Source organism: Musa acuminata, chromosome BXJ1-2, assembly GCF_036884655.1.
Source record: "Musa acuminata AAA Group cultivar baxijiao chromosome BXJ1-2, Cavendish_Baxijiao_AAA, whole genome shotgun sequence".
NCBI classification, from domain to species: Eukaryota; Viridiplantae; Streptophyta; class Magnoliopsida; order Zingiberales; family Musaceae; genus Musa; species Musa acuminata.
Window position 1 is genome coordinate 26,418,452 of NC_088328.1, and position 22,210 is coordinate 26,440,661.

At 41.8% G+C, this 22,210-nt stretch overlaps 3 protein-coding genes across 5 annotated transcripts; 2 read left to right on the forward strand and 1 right to left on the reverse strand.

The window, feature by feature from the left end:
- The first annotated feature begins 1,270 nt into the window (after nt 1-1,270).
- Nucleotides 1,271-4,191, forward strand: LOC135611945 (uncharacterized). Its single transcript, XM_065107598.1, has 2 exons — nt 1,271-1,591; nt 1,708-4,191. The coding sequence occupies exons 1-2, from the start codon at nt 1,441-1,443 to the stop codon at nt 1,887-1,889; spliced, it is 333 nt and encodes a 110-aa protein (XP_064963670.1). The 5' UTR covers nt 1,271-1,440; the 3' UTR covers nt 1,890-4,191.
- A 2,219-nt stretch (nt 4,192-6,410) lies between these two features.
- Nucleotides 6,411-8,825, forward strand: LOC103975680 (fasciclin-like arabinogalactan protein 17). Of its 2 annotated transcripts, XM_009390710.3 has the most exons (3): nt 6,411-8,019; nt 8,524-8,627; nt 8,726-8,825. In XM_009390710.3, the coding sequence occupies exons 1-2, from the start codon at nt 6,417-6,419 to the stop codon at nt 8,595-8,597; spliced, it is 1,677 nt and encodes a 558-aa protein (XP_009388985.2). In that variant the 5' UTR covers nt 6,411-6,416; the 3' UTR covers nt 8,598-8,627; nt 8,726-8,825. The 2 variants fall into 2 exon arrangements, with proteins under 2 accessions (XP_009388985.2, XP_009388984.2); XM_009390709.3 differs by having other exon boundaries at nt 8,524-8,825.
- A 2,303-nt stretch (nt 8,826-11,128) lies between these two features.
- LOC135605842 (protein YABBY 2-like) lies at nt 11,129-17,097 on the reverse strand. 2 transcript variants are annotated; one of them, XM_065096362.1, is made up of 7 exons: nt 16,594-17,096; nt 14,985-15,104; nt 14,328-14,445; nt 13,963-14,011; nt 13,749-13,824; nt 11,943-12,074; nt 11,129-11,788 (listed from the first exon to the last, which is right to left on the reverse strand). In XM_065096362.1, the coding sequence occupies exons 1-6, from the start codon at nt 16,660-16,662 to the stop codon at nt 11,949-11,951; spliced, it is 558 nt and encodes a 185-aa protein (XP_064952434.1). In that variant the 5' UTR covers nt 16,663-17,096; the 3' UTR covers nt 11,129-11,788; nt 11,943-11,948. The 2 variants fall into 2 exon arrangements, with proteins under 2 accessions (XP_064952434.1, XP_064952429.1); XM_065096357.1 differs by lacking the exon at nt 11,129-11,788 and having other exon boundaries at nt 11,823-12,074; nt 16,594-17,097.
- Nucleotides 17,098-22,210: the final 5,113 nt, after the last annotated feature.

Sequence of the window (22,210 nt, forward strand, 5' to 3'; positions counted from 1 at the left end):
AAGACATCTGGTCCCAAACTTTTCTGACACTGAATGCTATCCATGCATCTGTGTCAAACTTCAGCTTGAAATTTGGCACTGCATTATAGTTGAAGGCACATTAATTACATGCGAGCTCACTGTAACCTCACATTATTGACATTTTTCAGTTCTAGAAGGATCCACCCTTCTGATAGTATACAGTGTGATATGTGTGCTAACCAGATAGTGAAGGTTTTGTGGTCCTCTTGACCTTAATCCCCACACTATGACTTCATTCTGTAGTGTGTTCCCTACCTCCATGTTTGGTCACATATAATTAATGCATGGATTAGACCACTAGCAAAATATTAATATTAAAATCATGATATTTAACCCATCATCTTACTGCATTTGTTCTATTAACCCTTTTTTTTGGGATTAAGATGATGAAATTTACTGGTTTGACTTGGAAATCCAAAGTCAACACATGTTGACAAACAAACAAATAAATAAATTGTGTTTATTATGGTGACACATGCTAACTAAATAAATAAATATTTTTTTAGCAGCATTATTTGTTTATTTTAGAATGATGAAGATAATTACATGGATCAAATTTTTGGGAAACTGATCCGGTCAACATCAACATCCAAATCGAAATGAGTCAACCCAGAAAAAAGAGAAGAAGAATATCTCATAGGAGGGCATTTGGGTCATTTCATTTCACCCGACGATACGGCCGAGGTGGCGTCCCTCCGAAGAGACAGTTAAGAATGTCTTCCGGACAACACTTCTCCTCCTCTTCGACATGTACCCGTTTCACCTACCTAAACCGTTAATGGATTCTAGGATGGGCCCAGCAGTACCGTTCGACGTCAAGGCGTCCTCACGCAAGGACAAGTATTTCTCCTTTTGGGGGCGCCACGACGCCAAACGAGAACTCGTTCTGTGTCTAAACTTAACCGCGTTTTACCCCAGCCGTTTACCCACTCAATCATCTACGTGGGTCCCACGGGGGATCAGAAAGCAGGTACGGGGGCGAGTAACATGCTCTCGTACGATGGCCTCTCGACGGAGTCAAGCAAGAATTCAGCAAATGCCAAACGAGTCCAACTCATCTTCTACACCAGCCTTGCGATTGGAGTTATTTACCCGGGCCCGCACGGTCTCCAATCTCTTGCCAATCAAAGACCAGCGAAGGAATTGGGGAATCGCCCGATGAGTGGTGAGAGTATTGTTGGAACGAAGTCAAACGAAGATTCATCAAATTCCAAAGCGTGTCCTCCCTCGTCTAAATGTAGCCCAACCCTTTGCTTTTCCCGGCCCTTCCTCTTCCCTGTTTCATCCCCTTCCCGCATTCACAGCGCTTCTCCCAATCCAAATCCAATTCTCTCTCCTCCTCCTCCGTCCTCATGGATTCGTAGTCTTGCTCGAAGGAAGAGGAACCAGGAAGGCATAACATAGATATCAAAGAAGGAGATGGAGAGCTCCAACTGCATGGGACTCATGGTGGTCGTCGCCGTCTCCAGCAGCGTCGCCCTCGTCGTCCTCCAGATCCACAAGCGCCTCGCCTCCGATTTCATCAAGAAGCTCGAATCCGAAATCGGTATGTCTTCGCCACCTGTCTCTTGATTCCGCTTCTTGTTTTGCCCTCATGTCGACTGCATTGATGAGATGTTCGAGAACTGCTTCTTGTGCTGATTGGTTTGGGGAGTAGTGGATAAGTGGAGTTCTCTCTCGGTTTAGTCTTCCTCCTCGATTTGTGTCGTTTAGGCCACGTACAAGCATTTAGTTTGCTCTGCAATCGAACTTGGATAGGTCGTGAAAGGAACAGGCCGAAGAAGAAGGTGAGGTTTGCCCCCGACGTGATGGAGCCGTCGTCGAACAATAAGGAGTATCGGAGGCGTAGGATGATGTCGTCCCTGTAAAGTATCGGTGGAGTTGGCCGAGATTTTGTTGTACAAAGTAACAAAAATACACTACTTTTTTTGTGGAATTTTTTGTTATAGGGCAAATCGGAAGGATTAGTCTGTTCTGTATCTGAATCCTCTTAGATTCATGTCCCTGTCAATACGCCCACACCTACATGTTGAAGGCAACAGCTTTGTGCCATCTGCTGAATCATAGCTGCGACTGTGGATTCCCTGGATTCAATTTCTTACCTTGGTTGTCGAACCGGATGGCTCTATGTAGTTTTTGAACGAAAAAGAAAAAATCACAGAGGCCATACAATTATTGTCATGATAGGAATTCCAGTCCAAGATCATATGGAAACAAAATATTTCTTGAGAGATATCTCCTCTTCTGATGACAATTCTAGGTGTTCCTTTGCTTCTCTTTCTGCTATAGGTTTTATATATACATGGTGTTTTGGATTGCTTGATTGATATGATAACTATCATTAGTCTTGTAATGGTGATGACTTTAAGTTTTGATTCCTGATGATAGCTGTTAAGAGAGGCTAATGTGAAGGGGAATCAATGGTTATGTACACTTCTTTAAGATAACTAATTATGTGCATTGAGACAATACCGAACTAATGTACCTTTCCCTGTGCATTGGTCATAGTAGTTTGCAGAAGTCAGTTAAGCTTCAGTGACAAAAGATGAAAGAAGTTTTAGGTGGATGATGTAGACCAAGAACTTATCAAGTCTAGAAAATTCAAAACTGTGTACCAAAGCTAAGAACAGTGATGGTTAGGCAAATGAAAAGTATCATAGTACAAATCTAACTTGACAAGTATGAACATCATTTTCTAAAGCTGACCACTGCCATCAGTTGTTTGTCCAAATATATCAATCTCAACGCCCATTGGATTGCTGCATCTTTATTATGACTATATATATATATATATATATATATATATAGAGAGAGAGAGAGAGAGAGAGAGAGAGAGAGAGAGAGAGAGAGAGAGAGAGTGTGTGTGTGTGTGCTATTAGCATTCTACCTAACATTTTGCTTCTATATGTACTGCTATACTAGGGTCTTATCATGGTAAACTGTTGGGTAAAACTAAGGAAGTCTTTTGCTAATTTTTCTAGTTAATGCAATGATTTATGGTCGGAATTAAAAAAATAATTGTCATGAATACTGTTGGGTAAAACTGGGGAAGTCTTTTGCTAGTTTTTCTGGTTAATGCAATCATTTATGGGAGGACGTAAGACAATAATTGTCATGAATTTACCATATGTAATTTTAGGAAGAATATCAGTGAATTAATCTCTAGAAATTAAAGGTAATGATTGCTGAATCTTCCTGGTTATATTTTCTCTAGCAGTCTAAGTTGGATTAAATATTGTAGCAAAGACTAGGACTATAAGTATTGTGTCTTTCAATGATTGTGACAGATCAACTCATTATTGCAAGGTGGTTCGCATCATCAAATAGAGTCAAGAAAATGGCTAACACTGATCTACCTTAGATTTGCATGAAGTTCTCTAGGCATTTAACGTTTAATTTCCAGAAACATATTGACACCCATTTTGCTCGTATTGATTTGCATCATGAACCTAAAGAGTCAAGCAAATGTCAGACTTAAGAGCAGTAGAACAAGCTAATCAAACTGTTTGAGGCTTTTTACCAGACCAACAAATATTTCGTGAGAAGTCTGAGATGGTGTTGGATGTATCGTTTTGATGATGAAGAGAATAGTCAAAGCCAGGAATCAATTTGCCCATAGAATATGGACAGATTATTATAATGGATTTGAGAAGGAGAAGTTGATGAAGCTAAGCAAAGCAGCTGCCTTCTGAACCGACACTCGAGATGGAATTACCCAGAGAGCAGGGATTACAAGTTACATAAAGAACACATGTAAGGTAGAACCCCAGCCGCCCCCACCCCAAGACGACAGTCTGTATACGGAAATTGCTTCTCTTTCCTTGTTTCTTTCTCTTGCTGCCAAGTGTGAATGAGTGATTGCACTGCTGCCTCCAAGCAAGCTGCATGGAGGATAAGAGGATTGATCCAGAGGCACACCTGGTCATCCCAAACACATCTTGGCATCTATGTTTTCCTTTCTTCAGTTTGATTGCTTTAGATTGGTGTAAACACCGAAGAGAAAAGTTGTGTGTCGGTTTAAAAGATGTTTGAGGGCCTGGGCGGATGTTAGAATAGCTCATCCATGTCGTATCTCCTGCAGGTAGATACTAGTGGCATCAACTGAAGAACAAATTCTTGTACCCAAACAACTATGGATTGTCAAATAGAAGATTGTAGAAAATTGGTTTTCTTTCTTTTCTTTCTTGCGTGGATAAGAGATCTTGATTGGAGATCATTCAAAGCAATGACTCAACTACAACACTGGAAACAGTGTGGGAAACTAGAGAGGTTTTCTCACTAATCTCCTGTAGTTCAGAAGCAGCAGCAAATAGGCACCTTCTGAAAAATTCAAGAGTAATATTTTCCTCTTAGACTTGTGTGAAAATATTATAACCGTGTTAGGTTTCATCAGTATTTAACTTGCTACAGTTTGTTGGCAGCATAACAGGTTGGTCATTCTCCTCATGTAATCTATCTCATCATTCAGAATGAACTGATTTAGAAAGAAAAAAAACCCCACCTAAATCAATCCAGATGCTTTTTGCCAGCTCCAAGATATCATTATGTTATTAATAATTGGCCCCCCAGCTATATATATAGAATTGGCCCCCCTAAAGCCCAAAGTCTAAAAATGGTGCTTCATCAAAGAACATTGATGGATAGAAGAAATCAAGGATACAGCAAGAACCTAAAATTGTGTGATGTAAAGCTATTTGGCTGGAAATTTAATGCTATTTTGACTTGAGATAATCATGTCAGGGATTTGAATTAACCATCTTGGTTAGTTTGTATTCGACAAGACTCGGAGCTTCAATGTGATTTGATGAATATACATACCATCATTAGAAGAAAAGCTTTCATCAATAACTCTCCTTTTATTAGTAATTGATATATCTCTTCATTTTTCATGCACATGGAGTATCTTTCTCTACGTCCTTTCCTATCCTATCCGATGAATAAAATATTACTGTATGACCTGATAAGAGAAAATAATATATATATATATATATATATATAATAAAAGTGATCTGATAAGACAAAAGCAGAATGAGAGATGCAAAATGATATTTATCATTCAGATAGAAATGGACGACTTGATGTGCATTCCATTGATCCAAAGAATGGCCTATTTCAATCACATCAGCCTCAAAAGAGACTGATAGTTAATCATGCTGGTTGTCATTGGAGTCATTGGCTCTGCCGGCCAAACAATTTACTAATTGATTAAATAATCGAGGGGGAAAAGAAAAATTAAGGCCATCTCTGAGCACGTTATGGAATTATATTATGTTTGAATATTACTGTCGAACCCTACAAGGTGTTGGTGAGACTTATATATCAATTTTTAGACCCATGCGACGTGAAAATTGCTTAGCTATTATTCTATACGAAGAAGAGGAGAACATGAGGGACAAGTGGAGTTGCATTTGTTCTAATAATTAATAAGCCTCTTGACTTAGGAGGAGTCCACAAATACAGTAGTTAGCCTATCAAGTCAGTAAGTGGATTGCATTTGCATCTACTGATTAAAGCTTGCAGTATCAGAGGCATTTTATTGGTTTACTGATGGAAAGGCCTTTTGACATTAATGGCCAACAGAAACATGTAGTACGTAGAAACAAACGAAAGCTGCACTAGGACATCAATGGCCGAAAGAACCACATCAGAACGTGGCAGCGAGTAAGCTACTCCCGTTCCTTTTCATGACTGTAATCCGAGTTTAATGGTAGGTGGTGGAAGCCAAACATAATTTCTACACCGATCAACATTGTAACAACGCGAGACATGCCATTTCTTTCCTTTTCTTTCTCGTTGTCTTCTCATTCCTCCATGATTCTAACCGACGTGGAGAGCCACCGACACTGGCAAAACGATGCTTTTCCCTGTTCATTTATTTCTTACCCACTCGCTTACCTGTTTGTCTGATCGCGCCCACCATCACCACCAAATCAAAGAGGGCAAAAGAAAGAATCTGACCTCACATTTAAGCCACCCTCGAATACTCACCTTCCTCTCATGGGTCCCACGCCCGAGTCATTTCCTGGCGTCTCAGACCCCACCTTCTGTTTTCATACTCGATATATATATACCAGATTTATAAGGAAATTCGAAATTGTATTTATAAGAATAAATATAATATATATAATATTACTAAAGAAAAATTAAATAAGACTCTGGAAACACTCAACACCAAAGCGAAGCAACTCCGCGTGCGGAGTTACGGCGTCGCACGGTCATCGAAGTCGGAAGCAACGCCGACGCCTCGTCTTCCGTTTCCCCGATGCGGCTCGCTGGTCCTTTTACATGTCCCTTTAGCCACTTCTCTTATTCTTTTACGGCCGGCAAAATTACTAGTCCATCCACAGAATTATTACTGGGTTAGGGATCTACGTGAGGGTAGTTACGTCTTTTAGATGTTGCCGATGTTTAGATCTACCGCATCGACAGGCGACGAGTCGAGATCACGTGTCTCACCCAGCCGGTGGGCCCCCTCTCCTCCCTCTGCCTTCACTGCAAAGCCTGCGCACAAGCGAACAAGCTGCAAGTACCCCTCTCTCTCTCTCAACGCGCCACCAAATCCACAGCACAGGAAGAGGAAGAAGCGGAAGCCCATAAAAAGTGTCTTGAGAGGTCCCCCCACCCCGGCCCTCGGCGTCGCCATGGATCGTGCCACCCTCGGCGGCGTTACGGCGCTCCTCCTCCTCATCGTCTCCGCCGCTGCGGCCGCCTCAGAATCTTCGCCTGCATTGCGCGAATCCGTCGCCACATTGCCTGTGGCGGCCTCTGGCGGACAGATCAATTCCAACTCGGTGCTCGTCGCCCTCCTCGACTCCCACTACACTGAGTTGGCGGAGCTGGTGGAGAAGGCCCTTCTTCTCCCCTCGCTGGAGGCCGCCGTCGGCCGCCACAACGTCACCATCTTCGCCCCCCGTAACGAGGCCCTCGAGCGCGACCTCGACCCCGAGTTCAAGCGCTTCCTTCTCGAGCCTGGCAACCTGCGCTCCCTCCAGACCCTGCTCCTCTACCACGTCGTTCCCTCCCGCGTCGCCTCCGACTCCTGGCCCCAGTCTCGCCGCCCCACCCTCGCCGGCGACCACGTCCAACTCTCATCATCTTCCTCTGCTGGCGCCGCGGTTGACCGGAAGGTCGGCCTCGCGGCTGTGGTCCACCCGGACGCGGTGGTGCGCCCGGACGGTGTGATCCACGGCATCGAGCGCCTGCTCGTGCCCCGGTCCGTGCAGGAGGACTTCAACCGCCGGCGTAGCCTCGCCGCGATCTCCGCGGTGCTCCCTACCGGTGCGCCGGAGGTGGACCCGCGGACGCACCGCCTCAAGAAGCCGGCGCCGCCCGTCCCGGCCGGCGCCCCTCCCGTGCTCCCGATCTACGACGCCATGGCCCCCGGGCCGTCGCTGGCCCCTGCCCCCGCGCCAGGGCCCGGCTCCGGCAAGCATTGGTTCGACGGCGAGAGCCAGGTGAAGGACTTCATCCAGACCCTGCTCCTCTACGGCGGCTACAACGAGTTCGCGGACATCCTGGTGAACCTGACGTCGCTGGCGACGGAGATGGGGCGGCTTGTTTCGGAGGGCTACGTGCTGACGGTGCTGGCGCCCAACGACGACGCGATGGCGCGGCTGACCGCGGACCAGCTGAGCGAGCCCGGGGCGCCGGAGGCCATCATGTACTACCACCTGATCCCCGAGTACCAGACGGAGGAGAGCATGTACAACGCGGTCCGGCGGTTCGGGAAGGTCCGGTACGACACGCTGCGGCTGCCGCACAAGGTGATGGCGCGGGAGGCCGACGGCTCCGTCAAGTTCGGCGCCGGCGAGGGCTCCGCCTACCTGTTCGACCCGGACATCTACACCGACGGCCGGATCTCCGTGCAGGGTATGGACGCCGTCCTCTTCCCTCCAGATGAGGAGGCGCCCCCCGCCTCCCCCCTCCCCCCCGCCGCCCACAAGGCCGAGGTCGCCCAGGTCAAGGCCAAAGCCAAGCTCAAAGCCAAGCTCAGGAGAGGTAATCATTATCACCATTACTACTACATTTCCTCAGTTTTTTTCCTCTCTTGAGAAGCAAATTATTACCATTTCTTCTCTTCTACATGCAATGTGGTTTTTGCAGTATTATTCATTCTAAGAACACACAGCAATTTAGTTTTTAGAGACATCTATCATCTTTTCTACGCCTTTTTCTTTTGTAGGGTGATAATAGATGAGAAATTAGAGGCCATAGAATTATGCTTAGAGTTCTTTTGTCCAATGAAGTGATCATCTCCACCATTAACGTGTTTTATTACTTAAACACAAACAGGTGATTAGTCACCTTCAAAAGCTAGAATTATTTTCTTGGTGGCACTACAAAATCCCACCCTGTTTGACATTGACCTCTGAACCATTCCCTAAGGAAAATGTCAACTTTTTCCCTCAGAATTCATTCTCAAAGACCAAATTAAGTTGGCATATGTCTTTTTATTGTGCATGGTATCAAACTAAGATATGATTCTTTGTCAATTTAATGCAGGGAAATTGTTAGAAATTGGGTGCAATCTGCTCGGGGCGTTTGGTCAGCGTTCTCACTTTGCCACCTGCCAATAAGAGAGAAAACATTAGAACAAAAAGCCAAAGGTAAAAGCAAGAGAGAGAGAGAGAGAGAGAGAGAGAGAGAGAGAGATGTATATGCCCCCTCTATTCTTTACCTAATAATAATAACGATGATGCTGCAGGGAGGGGATGAACTGAGTGTATGCAGTGTTGATACCAGTGATTACTGAGGTGTATGAACATGTATAGGCAATGCTTCTTTTTTGCCCTTTGTTGTTGTCAGCCATATTTGTTTGGATACAAAGTCAATCTGCAATAATGCCTTCAAAGATTCTTCTGTTTAAGAATGAACGGTTGGTGTGTGGATCATGCACTATGTCACTGCCTTCTCTCTTCTCCACTCATTTCACATTGCAGAATTAGAAGAATGAGTTTTCTGATTTAAGAGCTGGAGCTCATGGGGAAGAAGATAATTGTATCATGCATGAAATAAATGGCCTTGCATATGATGATTGTGGGAAAGTGGAAACATGGCATAACATGCAAATATGCCACCATGTTGATTGATGTCTTCGGCCTTTTGTGTTCATAGCTGTCTCTTCCTATGCTGCTGTCTTCTTCCAGCCTGGTTGTCACCAGGTGATCATGCTCTCCAGTTGGCCTGCTTTAGGTCCTCCTATTCTGTGAACTACAAGCTGACCATTTCTTTCTAGTTCAGATTCAGAATTTGGCTGAATCTGTTTGATCTCTGACCTCTCCAGCTATAATTTTGATTTGCCAATACTCCATTCGGTCTTCATTCCTATTCTGATTTCGATTTTAAGTTGTTTATCTTGCAAAACAGATGTATAACATCTTATAACAAAGGTGACTGTGATTAAAAGTTAAAGGCCTTCACTCCTGCATTCTTGAATCCTGATGACACCCCTCTTCATGGATCCAATGATTTTATTTGGACATGAAATTTAAACTACTGTCGTGTACATTGTTAAGGACGATATGATGAATATGGAGGATTCCCCGACATTTTGTTGCAATGAATTGAGGAGGAGGCTGGTCTCTTTCAGAACACAGCTATGCTTGTGCCCAGAACAGGGAGGTGGACAGCCAATTATTGGCTGTTCTTGAGCCGCTCAACACAAGAATTATTGGGGACTCGGACATTCATGAGCTCTGCATCTGGTCCACCTGGGGAATCAATTACTGTTGCTGCAAGAGGAACGCCATTGCTGGCTTCCTCCTGCAGATCTCATCCATCTATTTGCTAAACACAACAGCACACAACATCTGGTTTCTTGAGTCTAGCAATGTTTGACTCCGGAGGACAAGATAGGATGAGGTATGGCTGCATGCTTTTTGGATGCACACTGCATTCATGATGAAGGCAGTGTTCCTTTTTCTTTTTTTGGTGTGTGTGACTTGGATCTTCGATGAAGGCAGGAACTGATTCCTTATCTCTGTTAAAATCTTCTCACAGAAGCCCACAATGAAATAAGAACTCAGATGCATACTGTATGCAACATTCGCACTCGTCGTAGAACACTTGCTGTGCACGTTTGATCTCAAAGCAGAGCGGGGATCGAGTTGGATTGAATTCAAAGCAGAAGGTTGGATGGAGAACTGTTGTCAGAATGAGCTGCTATTTGCCAAAGAGTGATGTCACAGTGTATGACTTAGAACACAACTCATGTACTATTTCTCTTGGAAAACAATGCCGTAAGTTAAAGAGTTTGATAGCAAGTAAACATCACTCTAATTTCCCTTGATGGTGAGCTCTCACCCTCCTTCACCAAGCCCCAAACAAGTGGAATGGTAGCAGCAGGATGATGCATATTGCTTCAAGTTGCCAGGAATGAATACATCATCCAAGATTTGTTAGCAGCATGTTTGGAAGCCATCAAGGATGGTCATGTCTCGACTACTGTAACATTTTTGTGGAGTAATGAGGTCAAAGTCATTTACTTCTCTCTCCGTGAAGCAGCATGATGAGGATACTGCACATTGCCTGTGCAGCCTGTTCTCTCCATTGGCTGTGTTCCCTGCTCTTCCTCCATTGGAATGGATCTCCTGGAGGCATCCACATATCTCCTACGTAGGATGTCTTTACCAGGTTGTTCAATGGGTAGGAATGGTACAAGTAGCTTCATGTAGTCTTGAAATTAAGTGCATGGTTGGCCGCCTTTTTAGCAGGCCTGCAAGCTGCAGCTTAAGCTGGTGGATTGGCAAATTGGTTCTGTTGTGGAATCCCAGGCAAAGCAGAGAGAAGAAGACCGAGAAATTTTAGGGAGGGAGTGTCCTTGCAATGTTGTGAGCTACAGATTTTTGCAGTCCCTCGCACATTCTGAATCACTGTTGACAGTGACACTTCATTCTCTCACCGATTCCCACCGTGATTCCCTCTCTCTCTCTCTCTCTCTCTCTCTCTCTCTCTCTCATACATTAGTTATTGAGCTTACACTCATCTTCACACATTAAATTATCCTTCAAGCATTGACCGAAAGAACAGCAATGAGCAATAATAACACTCACAAATCACTGCCAATGACACAACTAAACCAACTCAAAGGTATGGAGGAAACAAGATGTGTGACATGATTTGTATGATGTTAAGATCATGTTTGTTATATATCAAAGACATTCATACAGTTTTGAGAAGGATAATTAGTATCCCTCTATTTGCTGCTACAATTTAGATTATAAATCTGCCCACAAGAGATAGAAGTAGCTGCATTTAGAGTGCGCCATTGGTTTGGTTGAGAAATGAAGGAACAGTAATGACCATATCATCTTTCTCTTCAAGAAGCAATTGGATTAGTCTGTGAGGTTTTCCCAGAGAAGAAAAGCCATTCTCACAAAACCACAGCACATCATCAAGCTGTGTGCTGAACCCTTCATTACAAGTCCAATCCTCTGAACATAGACAAAGGACTCGTAGGCTACAGCATCCATGCATTATCTACTCGGATGTGCAACACCCAAGAACAACCTAACCCTAGCTGTATATCTTTGGTCCGTTGTTAGATTACAACTCCATCTCTATGGACATAGGCAAAGAATCCATAGGGCCACCACTGCTGCAGCTACTAATGAACACAACATCCAAGAACCCAACATGATCTAGATAGGTATCACAGAGGAGGAGAAATAAATACCAGCCTGCAAGTGTTTCATGGACATTTCAAGCACAACTCACAATCTGTAGATTTAGATGATATCAGAGATTTGATCTCCAGTGCAAAGGCATGCTGAAGAGAAGCAAAAAAAGAAAAAATTATTGGGTTGGCATAAACATAGAAAATTGCATTAAATAACAAAGTGCTTAGATGATCATTCTATTACAATGAAGTGCTCATATTCTACAAATTGACTTGCAGAACAGCATCTACTCACTACACATACTAATTATCAGCAGAAACTGTGACCCTTTTGGCCCCCAGGTGTATTGGCCGGTGCACTTACTGGCTCATCAAGCTTTGCTTGCTTATTGCCATCAATGTTTAACCCAAAATGGATGCGAGGAAAATGTGCCCACTGCAAGTGAAAAAAGGAAAGAAATTTAGCTTGAACATTATGAAAAGAATCGAGGATTTAAAAGTAGTAATTATAACTCTGATCTTTCCGACGTAATCCATATATTAGAGGATGAAGTTTTTGTGGATGGCCAATCTCTCTCTCATGTTGTTCCAAGTGCCTTGTCCTAGATTGTGAATGAATGTACTCAGAGGTTTCTCTAATGCAACAGTGCCTTTTCATCTTTGCTGTGTTGAGTGATTATTGTGTAGATTGTAATTGTGTTCATGTACTCCGTTTTAAATTTTTTTAAGCTGTTTCAGCAAAAGATTAAGTTGTTTGAATTATTTTGATGAATGAAATGCATGAATAGTGGCACACAATAATTTTTACTGGTTTTAAGAAAATATAGAAAACACGATTCTTCGTATATAATGAAAATATGGTGAACTTTTAGAAAGATTTCTAATTAATATGATGAGAGAAATGCATGCTGCTATAGCTACCAGAGTAAGAACAATATTACCAACTCAAATTAATTTGCTAACTATTGCAATATTATAATAATCAAGTATCAATATCCGATGTATAATTTATCTGCACATAATGGATGAACTCACTAGGGGCATTCAAGATGAAGTTTCATAATTTATGCACTTTGCTGATCATGATGTCCTGATGAAATTAGAGTAGCATAGTGATGAAGTATTTGTAGAGATGCAAGGATGACTTTGTAACTTAACAATGTAAAGTGCAATGTAGCAACATAAATAGAACAAGCTATGATTGAAGAGCATGCTGCTCATATGATGACAATGGGATGGCTAAAACAAAGATAATATTAAAGCCTAATCCAGCTAATGATGAACAGTCCTCATGTAATCAATCTTGGTTTCCTTTTGTTTACTTATGCATATACTTATGTCATCAAATCACCAATTCAATCCTAGAAAAGGTTTCTTGGAATAATAATTTCTTTAAAGATTGCTGCGTGAGTGAATTTTGCATTATTACATAAATTTTGGTATTTCAACTTCACTACTTTGATTTGGGAAACAACTGTATTTTTATCTGAGGCAACCATCAGGTAGTGTATATGTCATGATAATGTTAGATACATATTGCATCTTTCTTAAGTTCTTTGTATCAGATTCAAGTATACTATTTTTCCTAATGGTTATTACTGTACAACTTTTCCATATACTAATGCAATCAGTATCTTGATTCTAGTTTCTTGATAGTTTGCAGGCAGCTGATGTTGATGGAACATTCAAAATATTGAAAGGTGAGTATTGAAATGTAATGAGAATTGAAATATTTCAAGCTTTATAAGACAGTAACTTCCTATATGTTCTTATCCATATGTTACATTAGGAGAAGAGTAATTCTTGTTCCCCTTCTTCTGAGTAATATTCAGTAGGACAGCCACTTCATCAATTGTATGGATGACATCCAGAGAGAGAGAGAGAGAGAGAGAGAGAGAGAGAGAGAAGAGGTGTAGTTCCTGTAAGCCAGAGCCAATCACTGAGAGGCTGAAGGAAAGATACTGCTATTGTTTGTTTAGGAAGGTTGCAATGGACTAGAGATCCAAAGAATCTATGTTTATTGACCAAGATATACTTCTCATTCTACAGTTCATCTTAGTATATCATTTAGCTTTCCTTTTCATCTTTTGCAACATTATGGAACACTTACATTCTTTGCTGCAGTGCTGAATGCTTCTCTGTGGCTGATGTCTGGATTGTTAGCCTTTATCCTTTGTATTTCTTCCCTGAACATGGAGTTAAATACTTGCAAAGTAAATACTAACAATGTTTATTTAGCTTAAATTTTCCATTATAAGTGTCCTGCATAAATGTTGCAATAAAATTTTGCTCAAACAAGTGAAGCACAACAGATCAAAACTCACTTGATAAACCTGTTATATGCAGAAGGCGCGCGTTGTCTCTTCTCTGGAGCTGGTTTTGCATAAAAGAAACCAGATTAATAGCCTGATCACAACTGGTTCTTGGTCAACTTAGCCCTTATCAAGCTAACCACCATGGTCTAATCAAAGAGAGATGAAACCAACCACCAAGAACAAAAGTAGGAAGCAACGGGCTATGATGACTTATTATGTGAGGTTAGCATAATGTAGTTGGTCTTCAATTAGCTAAAAAATACATATTAGTATGAAGCCTCCAACCTTTGTTGCATGAGATGTTCGCTTGAGAATTCCTTGCAATTCTTTCGACATACTAGAAGAGAGTAATTTGGAGAGTTTTAGAGGCTTACGATGCATCGGTAGCGTTTGTTCTTGATCCTTTGGCATTGTGCACAACAATGAAGTCCTTTTGCACTTGGAAGGTGATCCACATTCCACTCCATTTCCTTGAGAACATATGCTGCGAGTCTGCAATTTTCTCTCCCACCAAATTAGCAGATGATGATATTGTTAGATTCTACTTTTGCTTTGGATTCAAGTGTAAGAAGTGCTTGAAAACTCAAAAATAATTGCCTTTACAAGGAGAAAAACAATGTAGTCGATTTACATTGGAAGTTTGCTCTCCCTTCAAGCATGCTTTCACTTCATTATGGTATGTTTTCATCAGAAATGAAGAAGGTCATTTTCCTACTTTATGTACAGAATATATATATGTATGTATGCATCACATGTTAACCTCTTCACTATAATAAGCTTCTGCTGGATTCAAGCAAAAAGAACAATTGATTTCATATTAGCGAACCTAAGAACTTCCATCTAATTCTGATAGTTTTAGTGATTTGAACATCTAATTATCATGCTTGTTCTATTTCAGCCACCAGAAATCGCAATGCAATAGATCAAGAAAAAGAATGGTTATGTCGGAACCTTGGTGCCTTAAACATTCACCAACAAATAAGTAGATCAAACACCTCAAGAAATCACAGGATGGGAAGGTACATCCAGACCTGAAGACTCTGAAAAGGAAGTGCTTGAAGCAAAACTCCCATGTTGACGGACAGAAGATTAGAACAGTGCCCACATCTCACCGTGACTATGTTGAGCAAGCTGTTGCCAGGGACACTAACCTGAATCATCAAAGACGATCAAAACTAATAGTAAGTTGATCTCAAGAATGCTACTTCATTCAGCTGCAGTAGCAGAAAATATCATGATTGATGACCCAAAACATTCTGTATGACCTCGTTCTTGATGCATCGATGCTCGTCTTATCAGAAAAATGAGCCATTTTTAACCAAATCTAACATAACAGCGTGCACAGGAGAAACAAAGTATTTGCAGGATGAAAAGAAGGTTAGTCGACAAGAAGAAGAGGAGGATGAAGGAAAAGGAAGAAAGGACATAGTAAAGGCAAAGTGGTGAAACAAGATTAGCAACAAAAGATGATGGGTCTCTTCGTATCTTCGACAAGGATGGGTTTACTTTTAGGTATCTCACTTTTGTGTTGTTCTTTAGATCTGTAGGTTTGTAGGAGCTCCGTATACCTGGAGGACTTTTGGACCTTCTCTCGGGCGGAAACAAGGGTGCACTCTCCCTGCTAGAATTAGGGTTCAGAGGAGTCAGAATAGGTCTAATGAAGAAGCAAAGAAAAAGAACCTGTGAAGAGCATCATTTTCTTTTTCGAAGACTCATCTCATCTTTCATCTCTTCCGCTTTGAAGCCACCATTATTACCCAGCCAGGAAAAAAGGACCAAAAAGATTTGGCCGTAAAACCCCACTCCCCATGCCTTTTAGTGTGGTCTCAAAATCTTGAATGAGATGGAATCTCCTATGTTCTAAATCTCCAAGGAAAAGAGGATCTTGACCATTATAAGTTGGATTCTCTCTTTTCTGAACAAAGAAGCACAAACAGTTGTTGAGATCTGCTCATTGCAAGGAGCTCACTGGAAGAGTGACTCTGATCACATCTTGATTCAAAAGGAATTTGATGTTGCTTTGTAGAGCCAAAAAAAGAGAGGAACTTTATCACATCTTTATGAAACCAAAAAGTGATTTTGACCACACAAGAAAGACACAACAACATAGAAAATTTAGAAGGGAAGGCATGCAATAGATCTTTAAGGACACTTGATGGATTCTCAGTGGATCCAAAGAGGTCAAAAGGTATACCTATTTTAGTCTGAAGCATCAACCTATAACCTATACTCCACCTGAAACTCTTCAATACGCAGCAAAGGTAGGATATTGAAATATATTATATGTCATTCACCTGTCAAAGACATGATGTGTCCATGCAAGATATCATCTTGACATGATATGAGATTTTGTCACATCATCCGATTAGAAATGTAACATTCTAGACCCATTCCATAACAATATCAAGCCTCTTCTTCTTCTTCTTCTTCCTCTCGTCCCGCAGCTAACATCAAGAATTACTTAGAACTCAGCCCATTCTGCAAACTTCCTTAAGCTCTGGATTCAAGCTTTTGTAGCTTAGCTAAACTAATTTTCTCGATATGATCAGAACTTGGATCGAATCAAGAAAATTCACGGGAACAAACTGAGATGAGACAGAGGAGAGGAGAAAATAAAGGGGAATTCAGGATGATGGATACCGCAAGGACGGTGTTGCAGAAGTTGCAGTGGACATAGCAAACGTGCTCGGGCAGAACTTGGGCCGACATTGGCGATCAATGAAGCGCGAAGAGGAGGAGGACTCCGCACATAGGACGAGGAAGACGGAGATGGACACAAGCGACGATCCGAGGAGCAAAGCTGACGGCGAGCTTATGATATGAAAGGGAAGCTCTCCTTATCTTTCTTCTCTCCGCCTGTTTCTCGGATCTCTTTTGTAATAGCTGGGATACAATCAAAAGACGATGGTGTGTGGGTGGGGGCAGCACACTGCTGCCCCTTCTGAGAAGATGGTCTTGAGGGAGATTTGAGGGGGCCATGATTGGATCAACGAGTAGTGGGTGAGAGTATCCTTCTTCCTTGCTTTTCATTCTCTCTCTTTCTGTAGCTCGACATCATGTGGGCGGTGGCAAGGAACTATTCTAATGGAGAGAGATGAAGGTGAATGAATTGCTAATCCCTTCAAGAGAAGATCATGGAGAACATCAATAGATTACAAAGGATGTATTCCTATCATATGATATCATTGTGGTAGATGATTATAGATAAGAGCTACTTTTCCTTATATTAGACACACATTATGATAGCTTATAACGATCATTTAGCAAAGCAAAGATCGATCCTGAAAACTGTTTGATGAAAGATTGACAATATATAGCATCTACCGATCTATGTTGTCAACAAGTCAAAAGTAGAGAGTAAGAAATAGTGTTTGCTAGATCAGATTGCTATGATCCTTTAACCATGACTTGTGGTGATCAATTACCATGTCCGAATGCTGTTTCCAAGCACATGCATGCTTTGCTCCAAAATATCAGCATGAGTCCTTCATTCACAGGACCCGAATTGTCGTTTGCGCAACGTACATTTGACATGGACGACTCAGGAAGATGCAGCATAATGAGCAAAGTTCCAAACGTCTGCTACAGTTCTGGTGATCCGAAAGCATCAATCATCGATCGACTATCATCGCACATTTATCGTAGACTGTCGGATCGATTCACGGTCACATGGAATGTGGAGCTTAGATCTCCTTGTCATTTGGGTCTTTGCTGCTGTTCTGAAGTTGAGATAAGGGAGAATCCAAATGTGATGAGTGAGCTATGACCGAAGAAGATGTCAATGTCTCATCTAGATTCATCGAAATTGGTCAATTTAGTCTCCCCAAAACATCAAAATTGGATCAGATTGTATTGTTGATAGGAACAACATAAAGATTACCCCTACTAGACATGGATTCAGTGTGTGATCTTTGTCCTTCCAAGTGTATCTACCATCAGTTTGGTCTTGTTCATCTTTGAGGCATTTTAATGGACTCTACAAGGATTCTTATAACCATCTAATCACAAACTAATGTATCTCAATCATCCCTAACTATGTCTAATGATGGAAATGACATGGATTTAGTTCTATTACCAACATTGATGCTCTCTGAAAAATGCAGAAAGTACCTCCAAAAATGTCATGTGCTTGAGTTTTTTTTTTAGACCATGTTATGTGAATCTTCTGCAAATTAATTATGAACTTTTGAGAGAACTTAATTTTGAATTAAATGGTTGCCATTTTTTTGAAGTAGCAGCAGACATCTCCAGCTACACAAGTGTATATTCTATGAGCATAAAAGACAAGCATTACAACCATGTCCTTGTAATGATGCCTTTGATAGTTTTCTTTATGTTCATGAGCAGCTGTTCCCAGGTGCCCAAGCTTTGCTCAAAACTTTTGTATGAGATCACCCATGTAATATCACATAGATTGGACATTTTGGATCCTTCATCTGGAGCACATGTGATGATTGAGATGATGGATGTGATATCTAGGTCTTGTCATGATATATAACATGATTAATTCTGCTTGCCTCCTCCTCTGTCAAGTACAGGTAGCAGTTAAGTTCATATTTTGATAGAATCTACTGTTCAGTGGCACTCAAGAACACATCTCCATCTTCAATGTGCTACACTGCATCAAACTGACTTCTTCCTCTTGATATCTCGATATAGAGTTAACATCAAGGATTTGTAGCCACATAAGCTTGGTATTAAGTCATGCTTTTTGCCATGTCCCTTGATAATGATGCATGCCTTGGTTCTTTCCTTCCCTCAATAGTATTTGAGTACCTCGAGTGGATGCAAGAATTGACAAAACAAGACATGCTACACTGTTCACAGATAAAAGAAAGCTGCAAAGTGTTTGTCCCTCTTAACTACATGCTTGACTTGATTTGTTGCTGACCAACTTATCTATGTAATTGCAACAAGAACACCAAGAAAAAGAGGGAGGCTTGAGATTCAAGTGAGCATGTTTGATCAAGTTAATATTCTGAAGTACCAAGTTTCATAGATGAAGAAAAGATAACAATAATTATGAGAGATTTCACAGCTAAATTCTTTTGGAAAATTCTTTGTCATTCCATATACAAAGCCAATCCTTCCAAGAGTAATGTCATTCCTAGATTTTGCTCCTCAATCGTAGCATTTTTAAGACTACAATATAAGAAATTAAAACAAATCGACATGTCGATTCTCGTCGACTATCTCAAAATCATCATCATCAATGACTTCGACTATCTATCGATCGGAATCATCCAATCGATAGTTGCCACATGCTAAAGTCATCCATGAAGTGTTCCATCCAAGTACTTTGTGATGAGTAATGCTCAAAGCACTCACAAGTAATTGTATCTAGTCATCCTCAGTCAAGTCCATCAAAGCTGAGGTTATCTCCTTTACATTGTGATTAGCAATTTTGTTTTGGATTCCTTTTGTGAGGTTATTTCTCTAATGTCATCACAACTCATCAAATCACTGGTCTCTTCCCCTTTCTGAGAACAAATCACTGGTTATCTAGCGAGTGTTATCATCTTCATCTTAGAATCATTCATGACCAATGTAGATGCATACAGATAAATGTAAACTTTTCCTGTGCCCACATAAAGCTTCACGATGGTTTGGTGACAACATAGAAGACAGGGAAGACGAGGACAAAGCACCGGGTGCAAGATCTATAGAAGAATGGTCTACAGAGTTTGCGTCCCAAAGACTTGTCCCTTTCTTTCCATGAGGTAAGGTTGATTTGATCATGGAAAAGGGCTACAAGTGTCCAAGAGAGTAGTTCCAGTATTGCATATGAATAAAGCCTAAAACCTAGATTCATGGAAAACCCTCACCCTTAGGTTTTTATTGACTCGGTGATGGGCCAATCAAGTGGAGTTCTCTTCCTCTGAAGGTGGATATGGCCACTCAAAGCAGTAGTTTCTGAACTTTGACAATCTTGCTGTGAATTGTAGTGGTTGTCCAGTGGAGCCAACTCCATCCACAGTCACCAAATAGAATGGCAACATGCCGAAGGGGATGCAACCTCGCTGCCGAAGGCCATCGGTTTGCAGACACAAAGCCACACAGCTCACAAACCATTTGCTCGAGCAACTTTTCTTGAAGTTGCTCGAATGAACTTTGGATCAGATTCAATGGTCTGTGCTGTCTATAAACTTCTTCGATGGGATCATTGTATGAGCTTGCAGTGATATATAAGTGACTGCATTCCTAATTCAGCATCTCCATCTCTTGCCAATGAACTTTCATGATTCTTCATCCTTAGGTTGCACCGTCACCCTCCTTATTGTCGCTTTGCTTGTAGCTTGAAAATGAGAGCTCCCACCACCAACATAATGGCCAGCAGGAAGCCATGAATGATGAACATGGAATCGGAGGAAGAATGGAGCCAGTACAAAGGTGAATCTTGGCAGAGGACAGCAGGGCTCGAGGTTTCTGCAAAGATCAGCTGCTGACAAGTAGGTGAACATTGCAGTTGGTCTGCACGCATCAGGCAAACCTAATCCACTTGGATCATGTTGAGAAATCTTGGTGGGAAACATCTGGACCTCAGGTTTGGACTCAACCATGTCCCACTCTGTAGTGCTCTCAGCATCCCCACATTTTGAGGACTGCTTGGCATTCACTTGGATCCGAGGAGAAATTGTTCGTTCGATTAAAACCGAGTGAGTAAGATTGTGTATATCGACACTTGCTAAACTCGCATTCAAGCAAGCATTAGACTGTCTTATTTAGGTCATTAAACTGCTCCAACTCATTTATGATGATCTGCAGTGGGTCACAGTATAGTGGTTGGTTGGTGTAATCAAGCTCCTGTTTTGATCCCTGAAGTGGACAGCACATTAGCAGCTGGAATCTGACATTTCTTTCATCGTATATGCCATCAAATAAACAATCAAGCTCGATAGATAGTTGCAACAATCTTCTTCTCTCGATTCACTGTCTTGGAAGAACTATAATTAATCAGCTAATGCAATGTATCGGTCACTTCCAGGGGAAAGATTTTGAAGCACATCAATCACTGGAGTAAGGAGCATTTCATCCCTTTCGGCCATGTGATGACAGAATCCTCTCCCCAAGGATAGAACGGGATGCTTTCTTCTCATGGCACATCCATGAGATGAACTTGGGGACCTGTGACATAGTGGAGATCAGAAAGGAGAAGGATCCATCAATCACAAAGGCCACAGGGTGTGTGGACCTCCAATCTCCTCACCCTCATCCTGCCATCATGTCCCTCACTCAGGTGAGGCATAAAAAATGGAGCCATCATATCTCCCACTAGCTCTCATCCCCTTCCTCGTTCTGGAGGCTCAGCTCTGCTCTAAGCTCTGGGTCCCTTGCCATTTTCTTTTTGACAAAGGAGCTTTTGCGTGACCTCTTGGCCACAAACCAATGTTCAAGATTTCATTTTTAGGTAGTGTGATGGCATTGTCTAATCTCCAAAAGCAGCATATGAAGGTTGGGTGGATGCCTTGCTAAGCAGGTGTTGCTTTTTTAAGATGGTGGCTTCCATGTTCGATAAATGTCGGCCAAGTGTTCTTCCAGGAATCATCCTATCATTGGCAAATCAAACATTCATTCTCACGAGCTCACTTCTGAGACTAGTCGAACAGGTGACAACAATCATTCTTGCTCTGCAACCAAATTGGTGTGATTTGGTGCCAATACATGACACCAGATCACACGAATATAATATGTTATACCAGAAGACGAAGCTGACATTACAAGTGGTCAGCCAGTGTGCAATGATGTTTGGCATCATACACACTCGGATAAATTACCTTCAAATCAAAGTAGAATGCAAGAGAGGCAGATGCCAAGTGACTCATTGGAGCATTTGGTCTGCATTTCATATTTCTTGGATATCACATCGAAGGGGAGAAGATTAGAACAAGAAAGTGTGTCAAAACTGTTGCACTCACTAAACCACCACATCTTTATCCTTGTCAGTATCATTAAACAACTGTCAGGCTCACAACAAGGGATGGAATCAGCAACCATTGGAGATAAAGCCAAGTGATGATGGCTGCAGCTGGGAAACCTTTCCTTTTGTCTTCTTGGCCTCGAAGTGGATCAAAAGGAACAAGTCACAGCCAAGGACAAATGGTCGGTGATTGATTGAATCCATTGTCGTTTGTTGGTGTTTTGTGTCACATCTGTGGAAGAGCTGAGGTCAGTGGCCAAACCTATGCCATTAAGATCCTGCCAAGGCCAAGAGCTCAAACAGGCATTAGGTTCTCCAAAAGATTTTGTTTCCTTGTGT

Excerpts from the sequence above, each read along its gene's own strand:
- LOC135611945 (XM_065107598.1), top strand. The coding sequence starts at position 1,441 with ATGGAGAGCTCCAACTGCATGGGACTCATGGTGGTCGTCGCCGTCTCC. Across the intron at positions 1,592-1,707 it reads GTCTTCGCCACCTGTCTCTT|TCTTCCTCCTCGATTTGTGT; the intron begins GATTCCGCTTCT and ends CTCTCGGTTTAG.
- LOC135605842 (XM_065096362.1), bottom strand. The coding sequence starts at position 16,662 with ATGTCGGCCCAAGTTCTGCCCGAGCACGTTTGCTATGTCCACTGCAAC. Across the intron at positions 14,446-14,984 it reads TTCCTTTTCAGAGTCTTCAG|ACTCGCAGCATATGTTCTCA; the intron begins GTCTGGATGTAC and ends AGAAAATTGCAG. Across the intron at positions 13,825-13,962 it reads GCATATAACAGGTTTATCAA|GGAAGAAATACAAAGGATAA; the intron begins GTGAGTTTTGAT and ends CTCCATGTTCAG.
- LOC103975680 (XM_009390709.3), top strand. The coding sequence starts at position 6,417 with ATGTTGCCGATGTTTAGATCTACCGCATCGACAGGCGACGAGTCGAGA. Across the intron at positions 8,020-8,523 it reads CAAAGCCAAGCTCAGGAGAG|GGAAATTGTTAGAAATTGGG; the intron begins GTAATCATTATC and ends AATTTAATGCAG.